At 45.1% G+C, this 23,700-nt stretch overlaps 1 protein-coding gene across 6 annotated transcripts; it reads right to left on the reverse strand.

Moving 5' to 3' along the window:
• Window positions 1-2,489: 2,489 nt before the first annotated feature.
• Window positions 2,490-23,626, reverse strand: LOC101159882 (protein regulator of cytokinesis 1). 6 transcript variants are annotated; one of them, XM_020700275.2, is made up of 15 exons: window positions 23,451-23,625; window positions 12,204-12,336; window positions 12,000-12,122; window positions 11,036-11,269; window positions 10,789-10,959; window positions 10,507-10,656; window positions 10,292-10,439; window positions 10,090-10,226; window positions 9,899-9,994; window positions 9,685-9,831; window positions 8,015-8,128; window positions 7,830-7,928; window positions 7,598-7,753; window positions 7,483-7,514; window positions 2,490-2,722 (listed from the first exon to the last, which is right to left on the reverse strand). In XM_020700275.2, the coding sequence occupies exons 1-15, from the start codon at window positions 23,459-23,461 to the stop codon at window positions 2,674-2,676; spliced, it is 1,800 nt and encodes a 599-aa protein (XP_020555934.1). In that variant the 5' UTR covers window positions 23,462-23,625; the 3' UTR covers window positions 2,490-2,673. The 6 variants fall into 6 exon arrangements, with proteins under 6 accessions (XP_020555934.1, XP_020555933.1, XP_020555936.1 ...); XM_020700274.2 differs by having other exon boundaries at window positions 7,483-7,517; window positions 23,451-23,623; XM_020700277.2 differs by lacking the exon at window positions 8,015-8,128 and having other exon boundaries at window positions 7,483-7,517; window positions 23,451-23,626.
• Window positions 23,627-23,700: the final 74 nt, after the last annotated feature.

A 23,700-nucleotide genomic window follows, 5' to 3' on the forward strand; every position in this document is an offset into this window, starting at 1 on the left:
GAATATTTAGCACCGCTACTACTTTATGGCGTGATGTTTAAGTCAGAGGAATGGTAAATGATGTTATGTGCGATGTTGTGAAACCATTTTGATTCATTCATTTTATTGTTATAAAAATGAGTATATCTGCAGGCTCAAACTTAAACATATGATCAAGAAGTACAATAAGTTAAGATGGAAAAACAGTTAATTGAATTGGAGTAAAATGAAATTTAGTTAGATAAAAATGTAAATTTGAGTTGTATAAACAATAATTCAATTCAGTACAATTCAATTTTATTTGTAAAGCCCAAATTCACAACAGTCGTCTCGATGGGCTTCGTATCGGTAATTGTAAAAGTGAAACATAAACTCAAAAGGATCATGAATACATAGAGTTCAATAGGAAAATACTAAAATGATCTAACAAACTGGCTAAACTATACTGGCATCTCTGCCCTTAGACCCCCCTTCGCGGTAAGAAAAAACTCCTAAAAAAACGGATTCCGGAAAAAACGAAGAAACCTCAGGGGTGTCCACATGAAGGAGGGATCCTCCCCCAGGACAGACAGACGATTTACCAGAACTCTTAGAGAAGAATTAACTTATCTAAATCTACAACTACACATATAAAGTCCAGCAGACGAGCTTCATCCAACCGGAGTTGGGGGGACAGTCAGTGGCGCTAGTCGAGTCGGAGACAGGAACCACAGCCAGGTGTAGGAGCAGAGACGAGGTACACAATTGAGTTGGATAGATGTAAGAAATTAGGTTGAAATAATTTAACTCAATTACTTGTTACCAATTGAATTAATTAATTTAAGTTGGATAAGTTTTATTTACATGCGTCACAAGGAAAATAGAAAGAAGATAAGAAACTCGAGCGTTTACTTTGTCTGTTCTTCTACTCCAAGCAGAAACTCTTTCTTCTGATGATGCAGCCGTGTTACTTTTTTGATGGACGTATAATCTTCATACGCCGTCATTAAAATCTCAGACTCCGTCTCACTAAAGTATAGCTCTCTCTTTTTTTCACCACGCGTTTCCATGGTGACTCCGGAAATCGGTGATCCATTGAGAATGTCTTTATGTACTTGCTGTGCACGCGCATTAACCCAGGGTTACCAAGTGGAGCGTAATTACGCTAACTCATATCCGGTCTGTTGGAACCGACATACCCAGAGTAAACAAGTTCAGGCGGACTTCAGCCAGAGGTTAGAGTTAAAGTCAGGGTAGTTTAAACAGGCCTCCTGGAATACCCCCCAGGTCTTTGGATTCAAACATGTACCACCATCTCAGAGGCTTTGTGGTAGAGTTTAATGGGGAGGTGTCACTGCTTTTAATCACAATAATTAGTAGTAGTCCTTATCAGACAAAAAACAAACATGACATCCACCTTGCTTTGTTACTTTGGTGGTAAATCCATGTGATTTAATGCATCAGCAAAATGGTAAAGGTGTAATGCACTTTGTGTTATGCTTTTATAGGAAAAGTCCCACGGAAATTAACTTTGATTTGATAATGGCAAAGAAGCAATCATTAAATTCAATTATCTGGTTAAAGTGCCTATCACATGCAAAATCAACTTTTTGAGCCTTTAGGTGTTTTATAATGTTAATTTCTCAGTAAAATCAACCTCAAAGTGATATTTTGATCTGTTCACACATTTGAGTATTCCTCCAAAAACCTGCTCTGAGCAGCAGCCTCTCCCAAGCCACAAAAACGACTGGGTCCTCACATTGCGAAGTAGACCAGTGAGAACAACCCTTTCCAGGAAGAATTTACACTGCCCCACCCCCAGGCTAACAGACACACCCACTTTCTCAGTGGAGCTAGTGGTGTTTGGCTAAACTTCCCTTACATGCAGTTTGCACATCCATATTTGAAAAAGTTCAGATGTTTGTTTTCGTGGGTGAGATGCAGACACGCTGGTGAGGACGACTCTGGGAGGACATCATGAGATGGGCGGCCCCCACAGGGAGAGCAAGGCGGAGCCTCAGAGATTGAAACATCTTAGTCATTCTTTTGTGTGACAAAGGTAATGTATTAAATATATATATATATGTATGTATGTGTGTTTGTGTACATATATATGTGTATGTGTGTACATATATATATATGTGTGTGTGTGTGTACATATATATATGTATATATATTTACACACATATGTATTCACACACACACACACACACACACACACACACATTATATATATATATATATATATATATATATATATATATATATATATATATATACACACAGATATATATATATCTGTGTGTATTTATATATATATATATATATACACACACACATATATATATAAATATATTATATACACGGATATTGTTAACTATAAAAGGCTTAAGATTGCATGGATAGGCCCTTCAGCTATTTACAAAAAAAGTGCGACAGAAGCAGCAGACATTAATTGTGAGCCTAAATGCTCAGCAAGAGGAACTCCTGTTTAAAATGTGCAGTTTGTGAAAAAATAATTGGTGACCTAAGAAAAGGCGAATAGCGTCATCTTCATTCACAACGTGGAAATTCCCTGTACAAAGCAACTGCAGGAACCAAAGACAAACTGTTGTCAGTCAACTAATGTTTCCTTCAAAGCCTGAGTGACCACTTCCAGCAGGTGGCAGCAGAGAGCAGACTCAGAAGGCAGCTAGAGGTTGGTAGCTGTAGCGTTCAGGACTCTGTGCTGGATCTTGGAGTTGGAAGCCATGGACAGGTCTCGCTGGGAAGAACAAGAACAAATATCAGGATCATTCATTCACATACCTTACCCATGGAGTGACCCATGACCATCAGATCGCGTTAGGTAGCACAGGTGAACTCTACAACACCAACAACCCCTCACCAAGAATGTTTTATGATTAAAGCTATAGGCTAAATGTGAAATAATATTTTCATCTTCCTCATGTTTTCATGCGCATTCACAATGTAAAAATTCATGTGCACATAACAGAACGTCACCTCTCTGGGAGGGAAGGAGCCTAAGTTTATGTGGGAGGTTGAGAGGTACCGGCTAGATATACTTGAGCTCACGTCCACGCACAGCCTGGGCTCTGAAACTCTGTCCCTCAGGATGGGTTGGACTCTCTGGAGTTGCTCATGGTGAGGGGTGGGGGGCGTACTCTTAAGGTCCAGCACAGCCGCCAAGTTTTAGGGCTCACCCTGGTGGTCCCTCCGCCTTGGGGGACAGGTCTCTGGCTGTGGTTTTGGCTTAAGGGCTAAATAGCAGTTGGGAGTACCCAGCCTTCTTTGTGATCTCTCTTAGGGGTACTGGAAAGTGTTCCAAAGGGGGGACTCTGTTGTCTTCCTGGGGGACTTCAATGTCCCCATAGGCAATGACAGTGGGACCTGGAGGGCCATGATTGGTTGGAACAGCCTCCCTGATCTGAACCCGAGTGGTGTTTTTTTGTTGGAAGTCTGTGCTCATCACAGCTTGTCCATTACAAACATCCCATTTGAGCACTATATGTTAATGAACGTTGCATCAGGACACCCTCGGAAGGATGATGATCAACTTTGTAGTTTCTTTAGGCAACCTTCCGCCTTGTGTCTTGGACACTCGGGTAAAGAGAGGGGCAGAGCTGTTCACAGATCACTACTTGGTGGTTGGTTGGATTTGCTGGTGGGGATGGAGGCTGGAAAGACTTTGAGACTCAAAGGTACGGTGAGAGTCTGCTGGGAACCTCTGGCTGAGCCCTTCGTTAGGGAGGTCTTTAACTCCCACATCTGGGAGAACTTCAAACAGGTACCGAGGGAGGTTGGGGACATTGAGTCAGAGTGGACCATGCTTTCCACTTCCATCGTCTCTGCTGCTGTTCAGAGCTGTGGTTGCAAGTTCTCTGGTGCCTCCCACGGTGGTAATCCCCGAACCCGGTGGTGGACACTGGAAGTAAGGGATGCCACCAAGCTGGAGGTGTCCTGCCAAGCCTGGCTGGCTTGTGGGACTCCTGAGGCAGCCGACAGGTACCGGCAGCCTTACGTGAGCTGCGGCCTGGGCTGTTATGGAGGCAAAGACTTGGTCCTGAGAGGAGTTCTTTGAGGCCATGGAGAAGGACTATCGGTTAGCCTCGAAGAAATTCTGGAAAACTGTCTGGCGCCTCAGGAGGGGAAAGAGGTTTCCTGCAGGCACCATTGTTTGGTACAGGTGGGGAGCTGCTGACCTAGACTGGGGACATTGTCGGGCTGTGGAAGGAATTCTTTAAGGATCTCCTCAATCCTGCTGACAAGCCTTCTCTTGAGAAAGCAGAGGCTGAGGACTTTGGGGTGGTGCTTTCCACCACTCAAGCTGGAGAGTTTGTCTAATTGTCGAACGTTAGATTCAGCAACAACAGTGCGGTTTCTGTCCTAGTCGTGGAACAGTGGACCAGCTCTACACTCTCTTCGGGGTGATGGAGGGTTTGTGGGAGTTCACTCATCCAGTCCATATTTGTTTTGTGGATTTTGAGAAGGCGTTCAACCACGTCCCCCGTGGTATCCTGTGGAGGATGCTCTGGGACAGGGGTCGGTAACCCAAAATGTTGAAAGAGCCAAATTGGACGAAAAAAACAAAAAACAAATATGTCTGGAGCCGCATAATATTAAAAGCCCTTTTTAAGCCTTATAATGAAGGCAACACATGCAATATGTATCTATATTAGCTATATTAGCCTACTATCAAAGTGACTACATAATGAGCATTAACGATTAAATGTTTATTTGTGCATTCTGGGAGAACGACGCGTCACGTGAATGCTCTGTTGCGCAAGTTTAACTTCATTACAATATCAATGAATTATGTTTCATTGCTTTGATAAAATGAAAGTAATGTAGTAAAGAAATCCGATTTTTGATGTCAGTTTTATTCTGAGGATTCAAACACAAAACAATAAAATGGAACGTGCATGACGACGTGCCCCATGACAGTCAGCTTGCGCTCGAATGACAGAACAGCTTCAAGCATTTGCGGCGCCTGCAGACTTTCCTTCAGCTCGTTAAGGTGGCTTGTCACAGTCATATCCACCAAAAAGTGCAGCTTTTTGAGCCACTCAGTATCTTCCAGTTGCGGGTTGTTCAGGTCTTTGCTTTTCAGGAATGTTTTCACGTGTTTGAAACAGACGACAAAGTGACGCAAAGCGTCCCCCCTGGACAGCCATCAGACTGTGTTGTGTAGCAGGAGATCACAATATTCGCTTTCAACTTCATCAAGCAACGCACCGAACTGACGGTGGTTCCATTTAAATCAGCCACCTGTTTAGCAGTCCGCCGAAAGTACAAAAAAAAAAAAGCCCTGCTGGTAGAAACGTGTGTCGTAAGCTATAACGTTATTCTCTGATGACGGAAGTGTAGAAGTTTAATATTGTAATATCCCAGCCGGACAGCAGTAGTCAAACTGCTTGCCAACAGGCCTCTTTGGTGAGCTGTTCGTGCTTCACATATTGCACAACTCGGAACAGTCTCATAGACAAGGTAACATCAGGAGATGCAGTGTCTCCTTCTCAGGCACAAGTCAATCACAGACAAACAGTACAAACAGCATGCACCTCACTTCAGTTCACAACACTCTTACTCAAGGTTTTACCTCAAAACTCCCACTTCCCATGAGCCTTAGGGGCTGTAGTGGTGGTCATGTGCATTTTAGGTCTGTTAGCAGCAGGGGATTGTGGGACGCGGTCTCCTGATCTTATTAGGGCTCCGCATGAGCGTTTCTGTTTGCCCACGTTTCTTTTCATATGGCAGTTTTGTTGTTCCACCTTAGTTTATTCTTCCTGTTATGTTTGTTTCTTTTTGTTGTGCCATGAGTGTGGAAGGGGGAGAGGTTGATGACTCCTGTGCAATGTTCGTTGTGTAGCGTGTTCAAAGAAACGGGGCTTGTAATGGTGGAAGGGAGAGTATGCTCTCAGATTTCCTCACTACTCCTTCCTCTTAGACTGTGTGGAATCGAGCCATATCAGAGACTCTGACTGTTCTCCATTGCAGCTTGTTGATTGACAGTTCAACTTGTAAATAACTTGGCTCCCGTTTTCAAGCTTCAAAAGACGTACCTGCTGGGCGTTATAATTTTAATTCTACAAGCTCTTACAGCATTGGAAGCGTTAGGAATATTTGTGTCTTGTTTTCACTCCTACTGAAACCATATTAAAACAAAAAATATATTTCTCTCCCCCATCTTATTACATTTTCAAACATTTTTGAAAATGCTCCAGGGAGCCACTAGGGCAGCACTAAAGAGCCGCATGTGGCTCCTGAGCCACGGTTGCCGACCCCTGCTCTGGGAGTACGGGGTCTGGGGAGCCGTACTGAGAGCTGTCCGGTCTCTGTGTGACCGGCAACTGTAATTTTTGAACAATATGATCACAATATGTTTGATACATTTTACACAGAAAAACCAACATTATATCTATGTTTTCTGTAGCTCCACTAAAAGTGAAGATGTTGAAATTTTATTAGTTTTTCTTTTGTCTTAATCAAAGATGAAGTCTATGAAAACTTTAACAAAAATTTTTTATTTCTTTTTAGAAGATTAAATTGTTTCAGTTTAGTTGAATTGTGTCTGTTTCACCTTCATCCTGTTTCTTAAATGTTGTTCTTACTTCTTCTTAAGTTTAACATCTAAAATAATCCAGACGTTCCTAGAAAAGTGTTTCAGTCAGAAAGATGACTTGGACCAAACTCTGGGATGTTTGGCTGTTAAGAAACACAAACCTGGAAGGAGAACTAAACTGTTGACCTCTGAAGATTGAAAAACTGTTAAATGTGTGTTCGTTGTGGTTTAAGACGTTTAACAGGAAGACTCATTGTACGCTGAGACGCTGTCACTTTAACCCAATGCATCATGGGAGATGTAGTGATGTCAGACAGACTCTCTTCTCTGAGCTTCATGGTTTTGTTCTCTTGTTCCACGGTCTGACACCGGATTCTGTGGAAAGCTACACCGCTAAAGACGAGCTTTAGCTGGTATTTCTGTTGGAACTGAGAGACTTTATGAGCAGAATCAGAACAAGGAAGTGAAGACTTTAACCACTTCTGATTGGTCAGACTGATGACATGTGATTGAGCCTCCAAGAATGATTGGTGGAGACAGTTAAAGGGGCGGGACTTTTCCTAAAACAGCTGAAGCTACGGCTAAATCGCTGTACCGTCATTCTTATCAAAGTGTCTTTAATAGAATCAAATAAACAGAAAGAAAAAAGTATTTTATGATCTTTTATATTCCTAACTACTCAGTGTTTTATCAGGGCCTGTGAATGGGTCATTTCCCACGGTACAAAAACACTGTTCTAGGGTACTCATACATACAATAAGTTGTGTATGAGAAAGTGGTCGTCACAAAAACATGTTTAAACACATGAACAAACATCAATGCATTGTCTCTCAAAGATGAGGCCTGATGTTGTCTTCAGTAGGTTTTGTCTTGATTTAATAAGTAAAGTTAGTTTGGTTTAATCAAAGAAATTCTGAGCTAGTACTTAGGTTAGTTAGATGCTAGCAGCTCTCAGAACACACCTGGACTTTAGTGGCTCGGTGCTCTTCAAGTCCTTCTAGAACACAAAGGTCAGCTTTGAGGAACTGCTCAAATGCTTTCAAGGCAGAGTTAAGAGAGAAAAAAGGGCTTCTTTACCACAAACTCGGAATATGTGCTGGCAATAGAAGCCATGCTGACGTTACGCTGCGTGCAGGGGGGAGTCCCATTAGGCTGGCCTTTGTTCTCCTTGTTGTATCCACCAAATCCTGGGTGTGGGGGCTTAAATCCACCTAGGGTCTGCACCGTGGGAGCCTGAAGAGGCCAGCAAAGCATAAAACAAATGAACCTTCAGTCTGAGAGAAAAGTGGTGAATCCAGAGGTGACCAACCTTTGTAGCTGAGAGAGTGGGGATGGGCCCAGGAGAGCGACACCCACTGTAGAGGAGGCGCTGGCTGCTGCCACAGGAAGTGCTGGAGGTGGCATTGAACTGGAGACAGAGTGGACCGGTCAATGCAGACATGAGACGGTACCTCTGAAACGGATCCACGACAGGCAGACAGAAAGCAGAGTCACCATTTGTTTAGCTTTTTTGGGGGTAGTCTGGCCAAGGAACCTGTGTTGGATTGGAGATTGTACTGTAGTGCCGTAGCGCATGTCCTCCTCCAGCTGCTGGCTCTTCTTCCAGAGCTGGAAAAGGAGTCAGGACGTCTTAGAACAAGAACCAGGTAGGAGAAATCAGAGGACTGCAGCCTTTTATTGCAGGGATTGCCCAGCCACAGTGTTTCCTGGTTTATCACAGGATTACAGATGTGTTAAGGTTTTAAAACTCCTCACTATACACTGTATACCAGGGCTCACCAACCTTTTTGAAAGTGAGAGCTACTTTATGGGTGCTGAGTCATTCAATGGGCTACCAGTTTGACTGACACATTTGCTGTTTCCCTTCCGTTATTCATTAATAATGATAAATGATACTCATATATGTGAAAAGATTCATCACTTTAATGATTTCTCACAATAATTATCAACAATGACAACAACATTCAGCCCATATTAATCTGAGTAATGCTTACATTGTCAGATGATCCCTTACATCTCTACATTTCATAGGAAAAATGTCCCATTTCACTGTGGTGACCTTGTTTATCACTTATGTCATGTTAGATCTTTTAAATCTGCTCACATTTGAACTAATGACCAAATCTGCAGCATTTAACAAAATTCTACCTGCTGCATGTCATGAACACACTTTAATATTGATCACATTTCTTCAATATTTTGCCGTGTTTAACTGACGACGTCTGGGATGGATTCTTTGTTAGCGGGCAGACAGACATCGCTGTTCACCAGTGTTGTAATCTGGTGTGGTGAGTGGGTCTATCAGATGTGCATCAGCGAGGCGTGTTGTGTTTGTTTCTGATGAAGTTCCCGTCAAACAAACACCACTCCTTATCTGGGTCAACCAGGAACCAAACGGTTGGTGCAGCCTGGTGGCCTTTGAGCTGTTCATCATCCAACTTCTCCGTATTTGCCAGGATGAGGGACCACCAATATGGAGAACCGCCCCCCACCCCGTGGCTGAAGAATGTCCGTCACTGATTCATCAAGAACCCCTCAGAGACATTTCTGATGCTTTGTGAAACATTTATTCAAATTAGAGAACATTTTATGTCTCAGCATAAAGAGTTTAATTTATGTATTCAGAGCAATAGACTGAACCGTAGTGGGAGTGTCGGTCTGTGCCTTAAACCCAGGAGTCCCTGTTTCCTCAGAGAGATTCTGCAGCGCCATTTAAGCAGCTGCTGCAGCTGCGGGAAAACACTGTACAACAAACATATTTATGAGATATTGTCATTTGTGATTTAAAAAGAACATCAGCTTATTAAAAGTAAACCTGAGACGCAGCTCACTGGGGAGTTGTGCTTTTTTTAGAACAGTATAGATCAGGTGACCCCTGATCTATTCTCTTGTCTCAGACATTTTCTCACTTTTCTCTTTGCTTCTCCTGGTTCCACCATTAGCAGAGTGGGGGGGGGGGTCTAAAGTAATGCTTTGCCTTTTTAACAGCTTTTGTCACATTTCCCTGTTTTTGACTGCAGGATGAGGATTCTCAGGACTCTCATGGACCTGACATCCATCTTCCCCCACACCTTTTCCTCAGCAGGACGTCCTACCTGAAGCCTCTGAGTCATATTTACAGCCCTGCTCTGCTGTCATGTGTGGGGGAGCACAGGCCTTCTTACCCGCTCCAGTCTCTCCTTCTCCTTCTGGGCGCGGTGCAGCTCCCACTGCTCCTCCACAAACTGCATGAACTTCTGTCCATTGACCAGGAAGCTGCAGTGCTGCTCGCTCTCCCAGGACTGGATCTGGACCTTCAGCTTCTTCTCCAGCTACAAGCACAGTTGGGTCAGACCTGCTGGTTTGTGTTCAGAAGACTGACGGTGGTCTTTGCCTGACCTTTGGCAGATTCTTCTGCAGCTCACGGCGTAGTTTCTCCTCCTTCAGCAGGTTTCCTCCTCTGTTGGTGAACCTTGACGGATCTGCAGCTTTTTTCTGCACATGAAGATGAAGATGTCACTTCCACACTCAGCTCCCAGAGATCCCGCTGCCTAAACAGTCTGAGCACTACAGTGTGCACATGCACGGACCTCCAGCTCCTGCAAAAGCCTCCAGCTTTCCCTCCACCTGTGGACTCCGCTGTAAAGCTCCTGGTGTTTCTCGTAGTGCAGCTTCAGGCGGTGCAGTTCAGCCTCATGCAGAGCAAGCAGGTCCTCGTCAAAGTCCACTGAAAATAGAAGTCCTTCAGAAAATGCCCTTATTTAGGCGGCATCGGCGACAGCGAGGACCCACCCCTGAAGAAGGCTGGGAAGTCCTGTCGCTGCTCGCTGCTGTAGAAGCACTTCTCCCAGAGCGCCAGGATCTGGGAGCGGAGAGCGTCGGTGACGCCGCGGATGTTGAGCAGCTTGAGTTCCTCCAGACGGTGCTCTTCTGCTTGTAGCTGTGGGGGCAGCAAAGTGTTAGCAGAGGGGCAATTGTAAGGTTCAGTGGTCCTCACTGTCACTCACTGCCTCCAGGTTTCTCCTCCTGGACGCGACCATGTGCTCGCTGAGGGCCTCGCGGTCCCCCGTAGAAACCTGCAGGAGCTCCCACAGCTGCCCGATCTTCGCCCTGTGAGCCTGGCACCTCCCCTCCTGCTCCCCCCTGCGCTCCTCCAGCTGCTCCGAGGGAGTCAGTAAGACTTTCTTTCAGCATGTGTGTGCATTGTGTAGTGTATGTGTGTTTTACCCCCCTGTTCTGTGGTGTGTTTGTGTCATCTGTGGCTGTCAATCATAAGAGGGTCTCCTTGCCTGGTGGAGCAGCAGCCTCAGGGATGCGGCGTTGTCTTTGGACAGGCAGAAGGAGTCCTGGTCTTCATAGACCACGTCCTTCTCAAAGCTGGACTCTGGGATGTGGTCCAGCTCCTCCATACACAGGATGACTCTCTTCTTCAGCTCTCTGAACTCGGCATGGCGTTGGGCCTGTAAAGGTCGGTGAGGGCATCAGTGCAGGTGGACGCTGCGCGTCATAGCAGGCCTAGCCAAACACAGTCGTCACCTTTTCTGCATTTTGGTGGCTGATGTAGTGTTTAAAGCTCTGCAACTGCTCCTGTGAGGGAACGGCATCTGCAGTAAGGCCAAAGGGTTTGCAGTCTAGAGTATGGCATAAGTCCTGTTCCTGGTCCAGCAGATCCTGGAGCTGTTGCATCCGTTGACCCCTCTCCTTCATCAGGGCTTCCACCTCGATGCGGATGTTCTTTTCCTGCTGGAGGATGCTGAGGCTTTCTTCCTCCTACAAAGACAGACAGACGGGTGTTCAGTCTGTCTCTCCTGACAGACAGACTTGATGGAAACAAGAGCTTAAAGAGCGGTCTAGAGAGGGTCTTCAACCAAACACACTCCAGTTTAGGAAAACAGGGTAAAGTAGCTAGTGTAAAGTTTAAGGAGAAGGATTTTATCTACTTTTGCCTATCCTATGATGATCCAATTTAGTCTTGAAAAAGATTTTGATCAATTGGCCTCAAGAAAAGTTTAGAGTTTAGCTTTTACCTTTAAATTTTCATAAAATCCCAATAAATTACACTACTTTTAAGGAGGACACATAGTTGTTAGTTTGTCTGGAATCAGAAGCGGTGAGTCTAAGCCCCGCCCCCTCCTTTCTACCTGTTCACATCCTCCACAGCTCCTCCAGCGTGTTCTACACAGACAACATACCGTCATCACAGCAGACAGTGGACACGATAGTTGGGGCGCAAAATTCATTATCTCTACGTGGAATTTGGCGGTCTTAGTCTAGAAAAACTGCGGGGAAATCATAAAAAATGGACCTTTTTAAAGGCACCACGATAATGGTAGAACATTATTTTACAAAACCACAAAGAGCCGCAGGTTGCTGACCCCTGGTCTAGGGAGGACCTGAGGAGGGCTGGTGTGAGGGAGGAGGATGCAGAGGAAGAGTTTCACTGGCGGCAGATGATTTGGACTCCCAGGAACATTCCCACGTTTGCTATGGATCATTGTACCTGAAAAACAGGCAGCTGCAGCTCCAGGCAGAGCCGCTGCATCTCTGCTCTGCATTTGTGAATACTGTGCATGAGCCTCTTCCTCAGAGCCTCCTCTTCCTCGATCATCATCTCCAGCAGGTTCTGCAAGAGCAACGCTGAGGTCAGAGCAGAACCAGGTAGCTGCGTTGGCCGCCTCCCCCCCCTGCGGGCCGACAGCCTCACCTTTATGTGGTTCTTGACCATGGAGGTCCGTTGGAGCCGTTGCTCCTCCGGAATGCCGATTTCCTCCCAGATGTCCTTCAGGCGGCTCAGTGCCGTGTTCAGGCAGGCCTCAGCTTCGGCGGCCAGCAGCTCACTGGGGAGGGAGAGCTCATCAATGGGGCGGGGGCAGACAAGGTCTTATCTTTTCAACAACTTGCAGACAGAGCGTTGTCAGAGATCTATCAGTGTCAGTACTGAGCATGATCTACCACTTTCACCTTACATCCATGTGACTAGAGCTGTGATGGTGTCGGATTTTTGATAACCGCGGTGAACCACCAGGGGGCGTGGTGTCGCGGTTAACCGCAGCCCCCCCCCCCCCAAATCCCCTGGCGGCTGCATCAGAAATAAAAACAACGTATTTTCTTTATTAACAAATAACAGTAACAACTAACTACTACCTATCTAGCTAATGAACTAACTATATAGGTGTTGTAGATTGACTGTGACTGTGTGGGTCAGCGCTGTGTGTTGGGGGTGTGTGTTGATTCTTCTGCTCTCTAGCTGCATGTGAGGCTTCACCTGTGTTCTCTGGTACAGACACTTTCTCAGAATATTGTATATATTCCAGTAATAAACAGACTGCAGACACTTTGTCACCTTTCTGGTAGCCGTGAGCCTGACACCCATGAAGAACGCGGGGCAGGAGGCTCCACCTATACAGACACGTAACTTTGCGCCGCACAAAATAGTTCCCAAACGAAACATGTAGTGATATTCATCTAAATCTAAAAGTGTGCGTTCATGTTTGGTGTTACAGAGTGACTGAGAACAGTAATAAACCCCCCCAACACAAAATCCTCCGGCGGGCGGCTATGTCACTCAAGAACGCACGCAGCTTGTAACGGAAATGAATACAAATGGAAATTAATAATTAGAACGCAGTAAATTTGTCGTAATTCCTCGCGAGACGGAAACTTCTGTTGTGAGGATGTGTGGATCTGAGAGCGCGCCCGTGTGTGTGAAGGGAGCCGTGTGCAGCAGAGGCAGCGAGAGCCCCCGCCGAGGAGAGAGAGTGAGAGGCGTGGTGGGAGAGAAGGAGAGAACAGTCTGAAAGAAAGAAGGAAAGTCTGAACACAGGACTAGCAGAAAAAGGAAATTATCAGCAAAGATGAACGTGTTTAATGTGTTTATTGGAACAGTCCATAAGTTGTTAAATGAAAAACTTTTTTTGAACATCTTTTCCTCCTGTGGCTCAGTCTCTGCTCTGTCCATCCCATCACCATTAACAGCAGCCATAGTCTGCTGATTCAATTCCTGTTTGCTCATCCTCACTTTTACAATAAGGACTTGCTTTATTAAAGCAATGTAGACCCATCCTGACCAAAACCACAGATAACTGTCTTGTTTTCATGTGTAAATGACAGCATCTCCATCAGCTAAACATCACTGAAGTTCAGCCTTCAATGCTTCGTCTGTTCCATGGAACTGGAACCGTTCTGTGCGAGCTGGAATCAGAGAAAGTTGTCTAAAAGTTTCTTTTCATCTCATTTTTAGAGGGTGACTAAAACAGGCATTAAAGTAAATCATGGTAAAATTGACCATATGTTGCTGTTCAGAAGCTGCTTTGCTCTGAAGGCAGAAGCACATGATTCATTCCAATTACATGTTGGGGTGGGGGGCTTTCTTTGATGGTGGACCATTGACTCTATATGAGAACTGGACCCAGTGAGCGTGACGTCAGCCATAGAAAATGACCTACAGTCGTGGCCAAAAGTCTCGAAAATGACATAAATATTGGAAAAGTTGCTTCTTAAGTTTTTATAATACCAATTTGCATAAACTCCAGAATGTTAGGAACAGTGACCAGCTCCTCTGGGGGGACCCCGAGGCGTTCCCAGGCCAGCCAAGAGACTGGGTCTTCCCCGGGGCCTCCGCCCAGTGGGACATGCCCGGAACACCTCCCCAGGGAGGCGTCCAGGAGGCATCCGGACTAGATGCCCGAGCCTCCTCAACTGGCTCCTTTCAATGTGGAGGAGAAGCGGTTCTACTCAGAGCACCCCGTGGGTGACAGAGCTCCTCCCCCTATCTCTAAGGGAGCGCCCAGCCACCCTACGGAGGAAGCTCATTTTAGCTTTAGCCTTCTTTGGGTCATGACCCAGAGCTCATGACCATAGGTGAGTAATGGAACGAAGATCAACCGGTAAATTGAGAGCTTTGCTTTCTGGCTTGGCTCTCTCTTCACCACAACGGACCGATACAGCGACCTCATGACCACGGGCGCTGCTCCGATCCGCCTGTCAATCTCACGCTACAGTCTTCCCTCACTCGTGAACAACACCCCAAGATAATTAAACTCCTCCACCTGGGGGAGGGTCACTCCACCCACCCAGAAAGGACGAACTACCTTTCTCTGGTCGAGAAGCATAGCCTCAACCAAGCCTTAACACTCGGCCGCAAACTGCCTCAATGCAAGCTGGAGGTCCCGGCTCGATGAAGCCAACAGGGAAAATGAACCTAATCCAGAAAAAAACGTTCCACGTCATGTCATTGTTGTCATTGAACCTGCTGAGATCATGTCAGTCATCGTCTCGTTAACTCAGGTGAGAATGTTAAAAATGGCTTCACAGGTGAGGATATTGTAGCAACTAAGACTGCACCTAAATCAGAAATTGATAGGATCATCAAGAACTTCAAGGAAAGCAGTTCAATTCTTGTTAAGAAGGCTTCAGGGCGTCCAAGAAAGTCCAGCAAGCACCAGGATGGTCTAAAGAGGATTTGGGATGGGAGGTCCACCAGCGCAGAGCTGCTCAGGAACGGCAGCAGGCAGGTGTGAGCACATCTGCATCAGTGAGGCTTTTGGAAGATGGCCTGGTGTCAAGAAGGGCAGCAAAGAAGCCACTTCTCTCCAAAAAACATCAGGGACAGATTGATTTTCTAAAAGTGAATGGACTGCTGAGGACTGGGGCAAAGTCGTGTTCTCCAATGAAGCCTCTTTCCTTTTATTTGGGGCATCTGGATAAAGGCTTGTGCAGAGAAGAAAAGGTGAGCGCCACCATCAGTCCTGTGTCACCCCAACAGTAAAGCATCCTGAAGCCATGTGTGGGGATGCTTCTCATCAAGGGAGGGGGTTCCCTCACCATTTAGCACTAAAACACGGCCATGAATACAGAATGGTACCAAACACCCCCAACAGCAATTTCTTCAAACAATCCACCAGTTTGGTGACCAACAATGCATTTTCCAGCACCATGGAGCACCGGGCCATAAGGCTAAAGGGAGGAGTAAGTGGCTCGGGACCAAAATGTTTTGGGTCCACGGCCTGGAAACTCCCCAGATCTTTATCCCCTTGAGAACTTGTAGTCAATCCTCAGGTGGCGGGTGGACAAACACAAACCCACTAATTCTGACAAAGTCCATGAAGTGATTCTTCATGGACCTTTATCTAATTCTGCAGACATTACAGCGAAGAGAACTATAAACTGTTTTTTTTTTTTTTTTTTTTTTTTTTTTTTTTTTTTTTTTTTTTCTTAAACTTGTCCTGTCCAACAGCTGGGCAGACAGATGAGAGCTGAGGGCCTCTTGTGTTGGACAGATTTTACTTTAACAAGAGGGGTTATTAATCTTCAGACAAACCAAAGGTATGTCTGGATAAACCCCTTTTGTAATTGAGGCCAAACTTTATTAATTTCAATCATGTCTGAAAATCTTTGGTGTTGGACCGGACGGAAAAGGAAAGAGGGGAAGAAGAGAGAGGGACGATAGAGAGAGAGGGGGTAGGGGGTGATAATAGGAGGGGAAGGGGGATAAGACCATGAAGCAGCATAAAGCAACAAGTTTACTGGTTGTTAATCATTATGGTAACGTTCAAATGTAGTACAATAAGGGCGGAGCCTGTCCACACACACACTCAAATGTTATAAACACACCTGCTAGCTGCAAAAAATGTCCACCTGTCGACATATATACAAAACAGATAGTGTTCACACGCATACTTATGCCTTAAAACCAACTAGTGTGAAATATTTCAGTCATTCAGTCATGCAAACTGTAAGTGCAAAGGTGAGCTAACACCTGTGCTCAGGTGAGTGTTTATGTTCTTCTAAAATGGATGGTGGAACGTGGAAAGAAGGAGGGAGAGTGCCCAGCCATCCCCACCCCAAGACCCCCACCGCAGCAGCAGCGGCAGCCGGAATCCCCCCAACGCCACACGGGAACCGGCAGGGAACAACCGCCGCCCGGGCGACCAAGCCCGCCACCCAGGCCAGGGCCAGCAGGACCGCCGCAAGGCCCCAGAGCCAGAGGCCAGGGAAGCACGGAGGGAAAGAGAGCGCCGCCCCAGCCCAACCAGGAGAGCAGCCCCCCCGCCGCGCCGGGAGAACCCAACGCAGGGCCCCACCGGAGACGGACGCCCACAGCCCCAGACGAGCACCCCACCACCACCCAGGAGTTCCGGGCATCCCCCCGCCCCAACCCCAGGTACGAGCCAGGACCCCCCAAGGGAGACCCGCTCCGCGCTCCAGGCAGCCATCCGCCCGGCCCGCGGCTGGTCCAGGGAGGAGCGGGGCAGGGGCCCGCCGCCCCCGCCCAAGAGGGGGGGAACCCCGGGGAAAAAAAAGAGGGCCCACAAGGGGTGTTGTAAATATGGCCCGACCAGGCTCGGCCACAGTTGGAAATATGGCGGGGCCCAGCGCCCAGGAGCAAGGACCAGAACCCACCCCCCAGGGACACGAACACTCCCGGCTCAGATGTAATGTGAACCCCCCCGCCGCGCGGAGAGAGCACCGCCGGGCCCAGGAAGCCGGCACCCCGGGGACACGGCCGCCGTTGCAAAGGGGCCCGCACCCCCCACCAGGGAAGAGGCAGGGGACAGATGGTCCTAGGTCCCACCTATAAACTGTTTAAACCCAGAAGACAACTGTTAATCAGCAGAAGAAGGAAGACCAACCGTGGTCATTTGACAGATAATGGACCCTTTTTTATTTTATTTCAAGAAAAATTAATTATTGACAGTTAAATCGATGGATTTCGAATGATATTACTTCACTTGCTCCATAAATTGATTCATGATTTTTCCTAATGTAACATAATTTTGCACATATTTTAACTTTTGATACTTGATCAATTTTTGCTATGAAGATTTTTGAAACAGTGTTACGTCTATTTTACTGATATAGTATTATTTTTTAATCATATACATGATTTTTATAATTACTATAATCTGCACATATTTTAGATAGATAGAACTGGTCTGCATTTGCCATGTTGATTTCTAAAATACTTATTTATATTTACAGAATAATTAAGTAATCCATCTTTGTCATGTGATTTATTGATACTTCAGGATTCTTAATTCTGTCTGATAAAGTTATGAACCGGATAATTATCAATCATGTAATAAAATGGTTATGGTATAAGGGGGGGGTGGATTATAGAATTCCCCTCCACTTCCTTTCAAGCAATATTTAATTTTATGTCTAATTATCCTAAGTTTGATACGTCATTGTATGAATGTATAACTGATAATTGTATTGATTTTGTGTATTATTCTTATTTGATTGCTTGAAATAAACCATTTCAAATCAAATCAAAATTCTGACAGAATGGGTTGCTGTCAGTCAGGATTTGAACCACATGTTGATTGACAGCATCTCCAGTCGGACTGCAGAGGTCCTGGAAAAGAATGGCCAACACTGCAAATACTGAATCTCTGCATAAATGTGATGGAATTTTCCATTAAAGCCGTTGACACGTATGATGTGCTTGAAATTCTATTTCAGTTCATCACAGAAACTGAAACAAAGATCTGAAAGCAGTTCAGCAGTAAACCTTGTGAAAACTCATATTTGTGTCATTCTCAAAATCTTTGGCCACGACTGTACAGCCCTGTGTATCGTTATCTGTTTTCTTCCATTTTCAACAGAGTTATGCTAACAAGATCATTTCCCTGTCATGGGATCAATAACGTTCTCAAAAGCTCTATTTTATTCTAGTTTAATAAATAAACCTCAAGACACATGGCCAAATTTGAACACTATGTTTCGGGACCCTATCACGTATATACATGTTATACGTTATATATAACCTATATATGTTATAGATGTAAACCATATCCGTTACATATACAGTCAGACCATCAATATTTGGACAGAGACACATTCTTTCTAATGTAGTTTCTGTTCATTACCACAGGGAATTTGAAATAAAACAACTCAGATGCCATTGAAGTGCAGACTTTCAGCTTTTATTCCATGGGTTGAACAAAAAGATTGCATACAAATGTGAAAAACTAAAGCATTTTTTAAACACCATCCCTTCATTTCATGGGCTCCTAAGTAATTGGACAAATGACTTCCATCCTATTGCCTTGGCAGGTGTGGACAATTCCCTTGTTCTGTCATTATGAGTGAAGCAGATAACAGGCCTGAAGTTGATTAGAGGACTCGTGCTGCATTTGGAAGATTCTGCCGTGAACTGACAACATGCGGTCAAAGGAGCTCTCCATGCAGGTGAAAGGAGCCATCATTAAGCTGAGAAAACAGAAGAAAACCATGAAACCAGAAACTACTACAGTATTAGGAGTGGCAACATCAACAGTGTGGTCCATCCTGAGAAAGAAAGAAAGCACTGGTGAACTCAGCAACGCCAAAAGACCTGGACGTCCACGGAAGACAACAGTGGTGGATGATGGCAGAATCATTTCCATGGTGAAGAGGAACCCGTTCACAACAGCCAACCAAGTGAACAACACTCTCCAGGAGGTAGGCGGATCAATATCCAAGTCTACCATCAAAAGAAGACTGCATGAAAGTAGATCCAGAGGGAACACTGCAAGATGCAAGCCACTCAGAAGCCTCAAGAATAGGAAGGCTAGACTGGACTTTGCTAAAAAGCATCTAAAAAAAGTTCTGGAAAAACATTCTTTGGACAGATGAAACCAATGTCAACCTCTACCAGAATGATGGCCAGAGAAGACTAAACTTCAGCCAGAAAGGCCCACAAACCAACAGGAACTGTTTGCCGCTGCAGTAAAGGCCTGGCAGAGCATTCAGGAGGAGAAAACCAGAATCTGGTGATGTCCATGAGTTCAAGACTTCAGGCTGTCATTGACCACAAAGGCTTTTCAACCAAGTATTAGTAATGAACATTTGGTTTTATTTCATTTGTCCAATGACTTACCAGTCCATGAAATGAAGGGATGGTGTTTAAAAAATGCTTTAGTTTTTCACATTTTGATACAATCTTTTTGTTCAACCCATAGAATAAAAGCTGAAAGAAACAACACAAAGACGCACCTATATCTATAACTATAGGTGCGCCTTCGTGTTGTTGCGTTACTTTGGTAAAGAGGATGTAAAAGAGGACAGCATGAGAACGGTAAGGAGAAAAGTGAGGACGTGAAAGAAGACACACTCCCCAATAGTACTAAAGTACAGCTATGAGCATTATGCAGAACAACATCGTTTTGGAAACCCTGGAAATGCTGCAGAGAGACCCGATTATGAAGCCCAGTTTAAACTGCAGCTATCAGCTACACTGAGGAACATGGGCGCAGCTGCAGAGAATTCAAGATGAATGAATCCATGGTTCACAAGTGGAGGAAGCTGGAAAATGAACTCCGACAGTCAAGAAGACGCAGCTGAGTTTCCATGGAAACAAGGAGAGGCAGCCCGAGTTGGAGAACCGACTGTAGCGATGGATTAAAGATCTGCTGGGAGAAGCGTCTCTACAGTCACCATTCCACTGAAGGCAGGAACGATCGCAGAGGAAATGAAAAGTCAACATTTTCAAGGAGGTCCGTCATGGTGCTTTCGTTTTATGAAACGCCATTATTTTTCCATCCGGGCGAGAATTACAGTGCCACAGCGACTTCCAGTGGAGTACAATGAAAAGCTGTTCATCGGCAGTATAAACATGGCCGACAATCACCTCCAGCCCAGACGAATCCCCGACACGGACGAGGCGCCGCTGACTTTCCACATCCCGGTGAGTCACGCTTTTTGTCTGGTCCCCTCCTTGTCGAGAAGAAGGAAACCAGCATGATGGCGATATGCACACGGGGCATGAAAAGTCTGCTTTTCCTGTTGTTCTTGACTGCCAAAATAATGGACAGAAACTGCCATCATGGTGGTTTTTAAGAGGAAGTAGATGAAGACTTTGATGGATTTTTGATGCTTAAAAAATAATAATAATATTAATAATGGATTAGATTTTTCTGCGCTTTTCCAGACGCGCAAAGTTCTTACATTGTGTCCATTATTCATTCACTCCTCATTCATACTTGGTGATGGTAGCTACTGATGTAGCCACAGCTGCCCTGGGGCAGACTGACAGAGGCGTGGCTGCCAGTTCCCGCCTACGGCCCCTCTGACCATCACCAGGACATTCATGCACATTCACACGCCAGTGGAGCCGCACTGGAGGCAAGGAGGGTGAAGTGTCTGGCCCAAGGACACAACAACATTTGGCTGGGGGGAGTGGGGAATCGAACCCCCAACCCTTTGATCATTGGACGACCCGCTCAACCGCCTGAGCCACTGTCGCCCAAATAGGGCTGCACGATATGAGGAAAACCTGCAATATGCAATATTAGCAGGGCTCGACATAGCCATTTGTCCGCTGGCCCGGTCCTGTTTTTCAAGCAGTACGGACCACAAGACTTTATTTTTTACTTGTCCGCTCGGGCCACTAAAATATCTAACGGTTAATACATTTTTCACCTTTTTCAATAAAGTATATTTTGCGAAAACGTGTAGATTTACCTCGTCTTTATAATTCACTTTTTCTGCTAGTCCTGTGTTCAGACTTCAAGGGTTTCTATGGGAAACCTTTTATCACTCTTCTCCTTCTCTCCCACCTGCGCGCGCGGCTGTCACTGCCGAGCACCACGCGGCACGCGCTCACTCTACTTTTTTTCCCAAACTTTATTGAATGTAACAATTCAATACTAAACAATGTTAAACAGCAACAACGAAGGAACAAGCCAGTGGGTTATTTTTACATTTTAGGCAGATATATTTAAACTGACACACATATCAGCGCGGCCCCTGGTGGTTTTTCACCGCGATGATCATAAATCCAACACCGTCACTGAAGAGAGACTGAAGCATGTCAGAGATGTGGAAGACATGGCAGGAATAGATAGGAATATGTTAGATGGAGTGACGGGTGGAATTAGTAGTATGGACAGCAAGATATTTAATGAATGCATTGAAGATGAAACTGTATGCACTAAGCTTTAAGCTGAATGTTAAAGAATCAAAGGCAACTCCAAATACCTGAATCTCAGACTCAAATGGAGTAGAATGTCAAACTACTTAATTTTCTTTTTCTTTACAACACTGTAAGCAGTAAGTATTTCTAGTTAGCTGAATGATCTCAGTAATTTAATTTTATTTAATTTTTCAATTATTTAATTTAATTAAGTAACTAAAGTAGGGCTGGGCGATATGGCCTAAAAATAAAATCTCCGATACAACACCGCTTGTATCGTTGTATCGTGACAGCGATGCTTTTGTCAGTTTACCTTGTTGCATTTTCAAAAGTGCAGAATAAAATGTGACACTGAATTTCAAACGGCACATTGTAATTTTTGCATCTATTATTAAAGTATTTATTAATAGTAATACAGTGGAAATTAGTAGATTTGGTTAGCATGTTGATTTACGGTATGCGCCCCTTCTGGTTGTGCCCCTAAAATTTTCAGTTGGGGGCCACTGTGCTCCTAGTGAAAAAAGTTAGTCTGGAGCCCCGCAATGCATGAAAACTTCTTAACTAGTGTTACCTACTTCACTGCAGTGCTCTCTTCAAAACATCTGAAACAGACTAGAGCAGATTTAAGTTTGATATGCTCTATTTTCAGTAATTGAAAAGTGTATAAATAAGTGCTAGATGTTACCAGAATGCACCAAATTTCCCCATATTAAAATTTTCCGGGGGGGCATGCCCCCCGACCCCCCTAAAGTTGCAAGCACCTGCGGAGCTGTGTGCAGTGTCGGGCCAGTAACTTTCAAAACCTACTGGCCCTGTGGGCCAGTGCAAATTTCTGGGCTATGTCAACCCCTGATTAGTGATCAATATTGCGATAACGATATATAACGATATAACTTGCGGTAAATATACAAATAGCAAAACAACTGAAAACATAATTTCCATTTTACTGCAACAGTTTGAAAATTATCCTCCAAATGACCCTCGTCTACATAGGAGGTGAACACCTAACATAAAGGGCTCCATCTGATTAGTCGACAACGTGAAGGGCTCTGATTGGTCAAATGCATAAATGGATTTATTTGATTCATTTAATACTTCTAACTGACATAAGATTGGTTTAGCACATTTATTTTAATCATTTGTTGCAATTTTTGCTGTCTTTTGGATATGCATATTGCACAGCTTGATGTCGTGATAACAATAAATTTGTGATTTATTGTGCAGGCCTAGTCACAACCAACTCAGTTTTGCTCTCGCTGCCTTAAACACACACTAGCATGCATGTTTTACCGGGATATGTTAACATGCCCGCGCCTTAAAACCTGGTGCACCTTCTGTATGTGTTAAATACTGAAAAATCCCCCAGAACTGAGACTGCGCCCTATGGTGGTGAAAATACGGAAATTATAGAAAATCCTGGACCTAACGGCAGCTTTTGATACAGTGGACCACACCGTCCTTCTGCACCGCCTCCATTAAGGACTGTCAGCAGATGTGCTGCAGTGGTTCCAATCATCATCTGACTGACAGAAGTGAACATGGGAGGATGGAAGTCCAGACCGCTTCAGGGTCATGTGGTGTTCCGCAGGGGTCAGTTCTCTGCCCTATTCTCTTCATCATTTATATGCCTCCCCTTGGCCGTGTCATCAGTAAACATGGGTTGTCCTTCCTTCGTTATGCTGATGACACACAGATCTACACACAAACCGCTCCAAACTCCCCTGCAGCTCCATCCCATCTCACCACATCATGCATCAGGAGATCATCATGATAAGGCGTGGATGAACAGCAACTTCCTACAGCTAACAGCAGTAAACCCAGGCTCTGCTTGTTGGCCAGTTCTATTTAGTTCTATTTAGTTTTCTTTTCACATCTTGTTGTAGAATTTGAGGTTTAGGTTACCTCCAGTTCTGTACAACAACCACAACTTTGATTGATGAAAGGTGCATTATGAATTCTATTATCATAAATGAGCAATCACATGTCATAAACATACAAGTCAGAGGGTTCGGGGCTAACGGAGGCCGCCTCGGTGACCGGACCCCCCTGTCTCACCTTCTCCTCATGTCGCTCCGCGTAGACCCTCCGTGAAACCGTCCTCTCCGTTCGGGTCTCGGTTCGCTCTGATCAAATCCCCGCAGTTCAAATTACGCACGCGGTGGCGTTCTGCCTTCTGATTGGTTCGTTCAGTGAATGTCCATCAACAGATTCACCGGTGTGAGCCGCCAGTAGTTCTTCCGTTGGCCATTGAAGCGAACTGACCCCTGAAAGAGCAGCGGTGTGCGCCGGTGGATGAAACAAGCAA

Source organism: Oryzias latipes, chromosome 3, assembly GCF_002234675.1.
Source record: "Oryzias latipes chromosome 3, ASM223467v1".
NCBI lineage: Eukaryota > Metazoa > Chordata > Actinopteri > Beloniformes > Adrianichthyidae > Oryzias > Oryzias latipes.

What these genes read in the sequence shown, in the direction of transcription:
- LOC101159882 (XM_020700274.2), bottom strand. An exon ending in TGGTCAAGAACCACATAAAG is followed by an intron (nt 12,123 to 12,203) that starts GTGAGGCTGTCG and finishes TTGCTCTTGCAG; the next exon opens with AACCTGCTGGAGATGATGAT. An exon ending in CCACTCTCTCAGCTACAAAG is followed by an intron (nt 7,754 to 7,829) that starts GTTGGTCACCTC and finishes TGGCCTCTTCAG; the next exon opens with GCTCCCACGGTGCAGACCCT.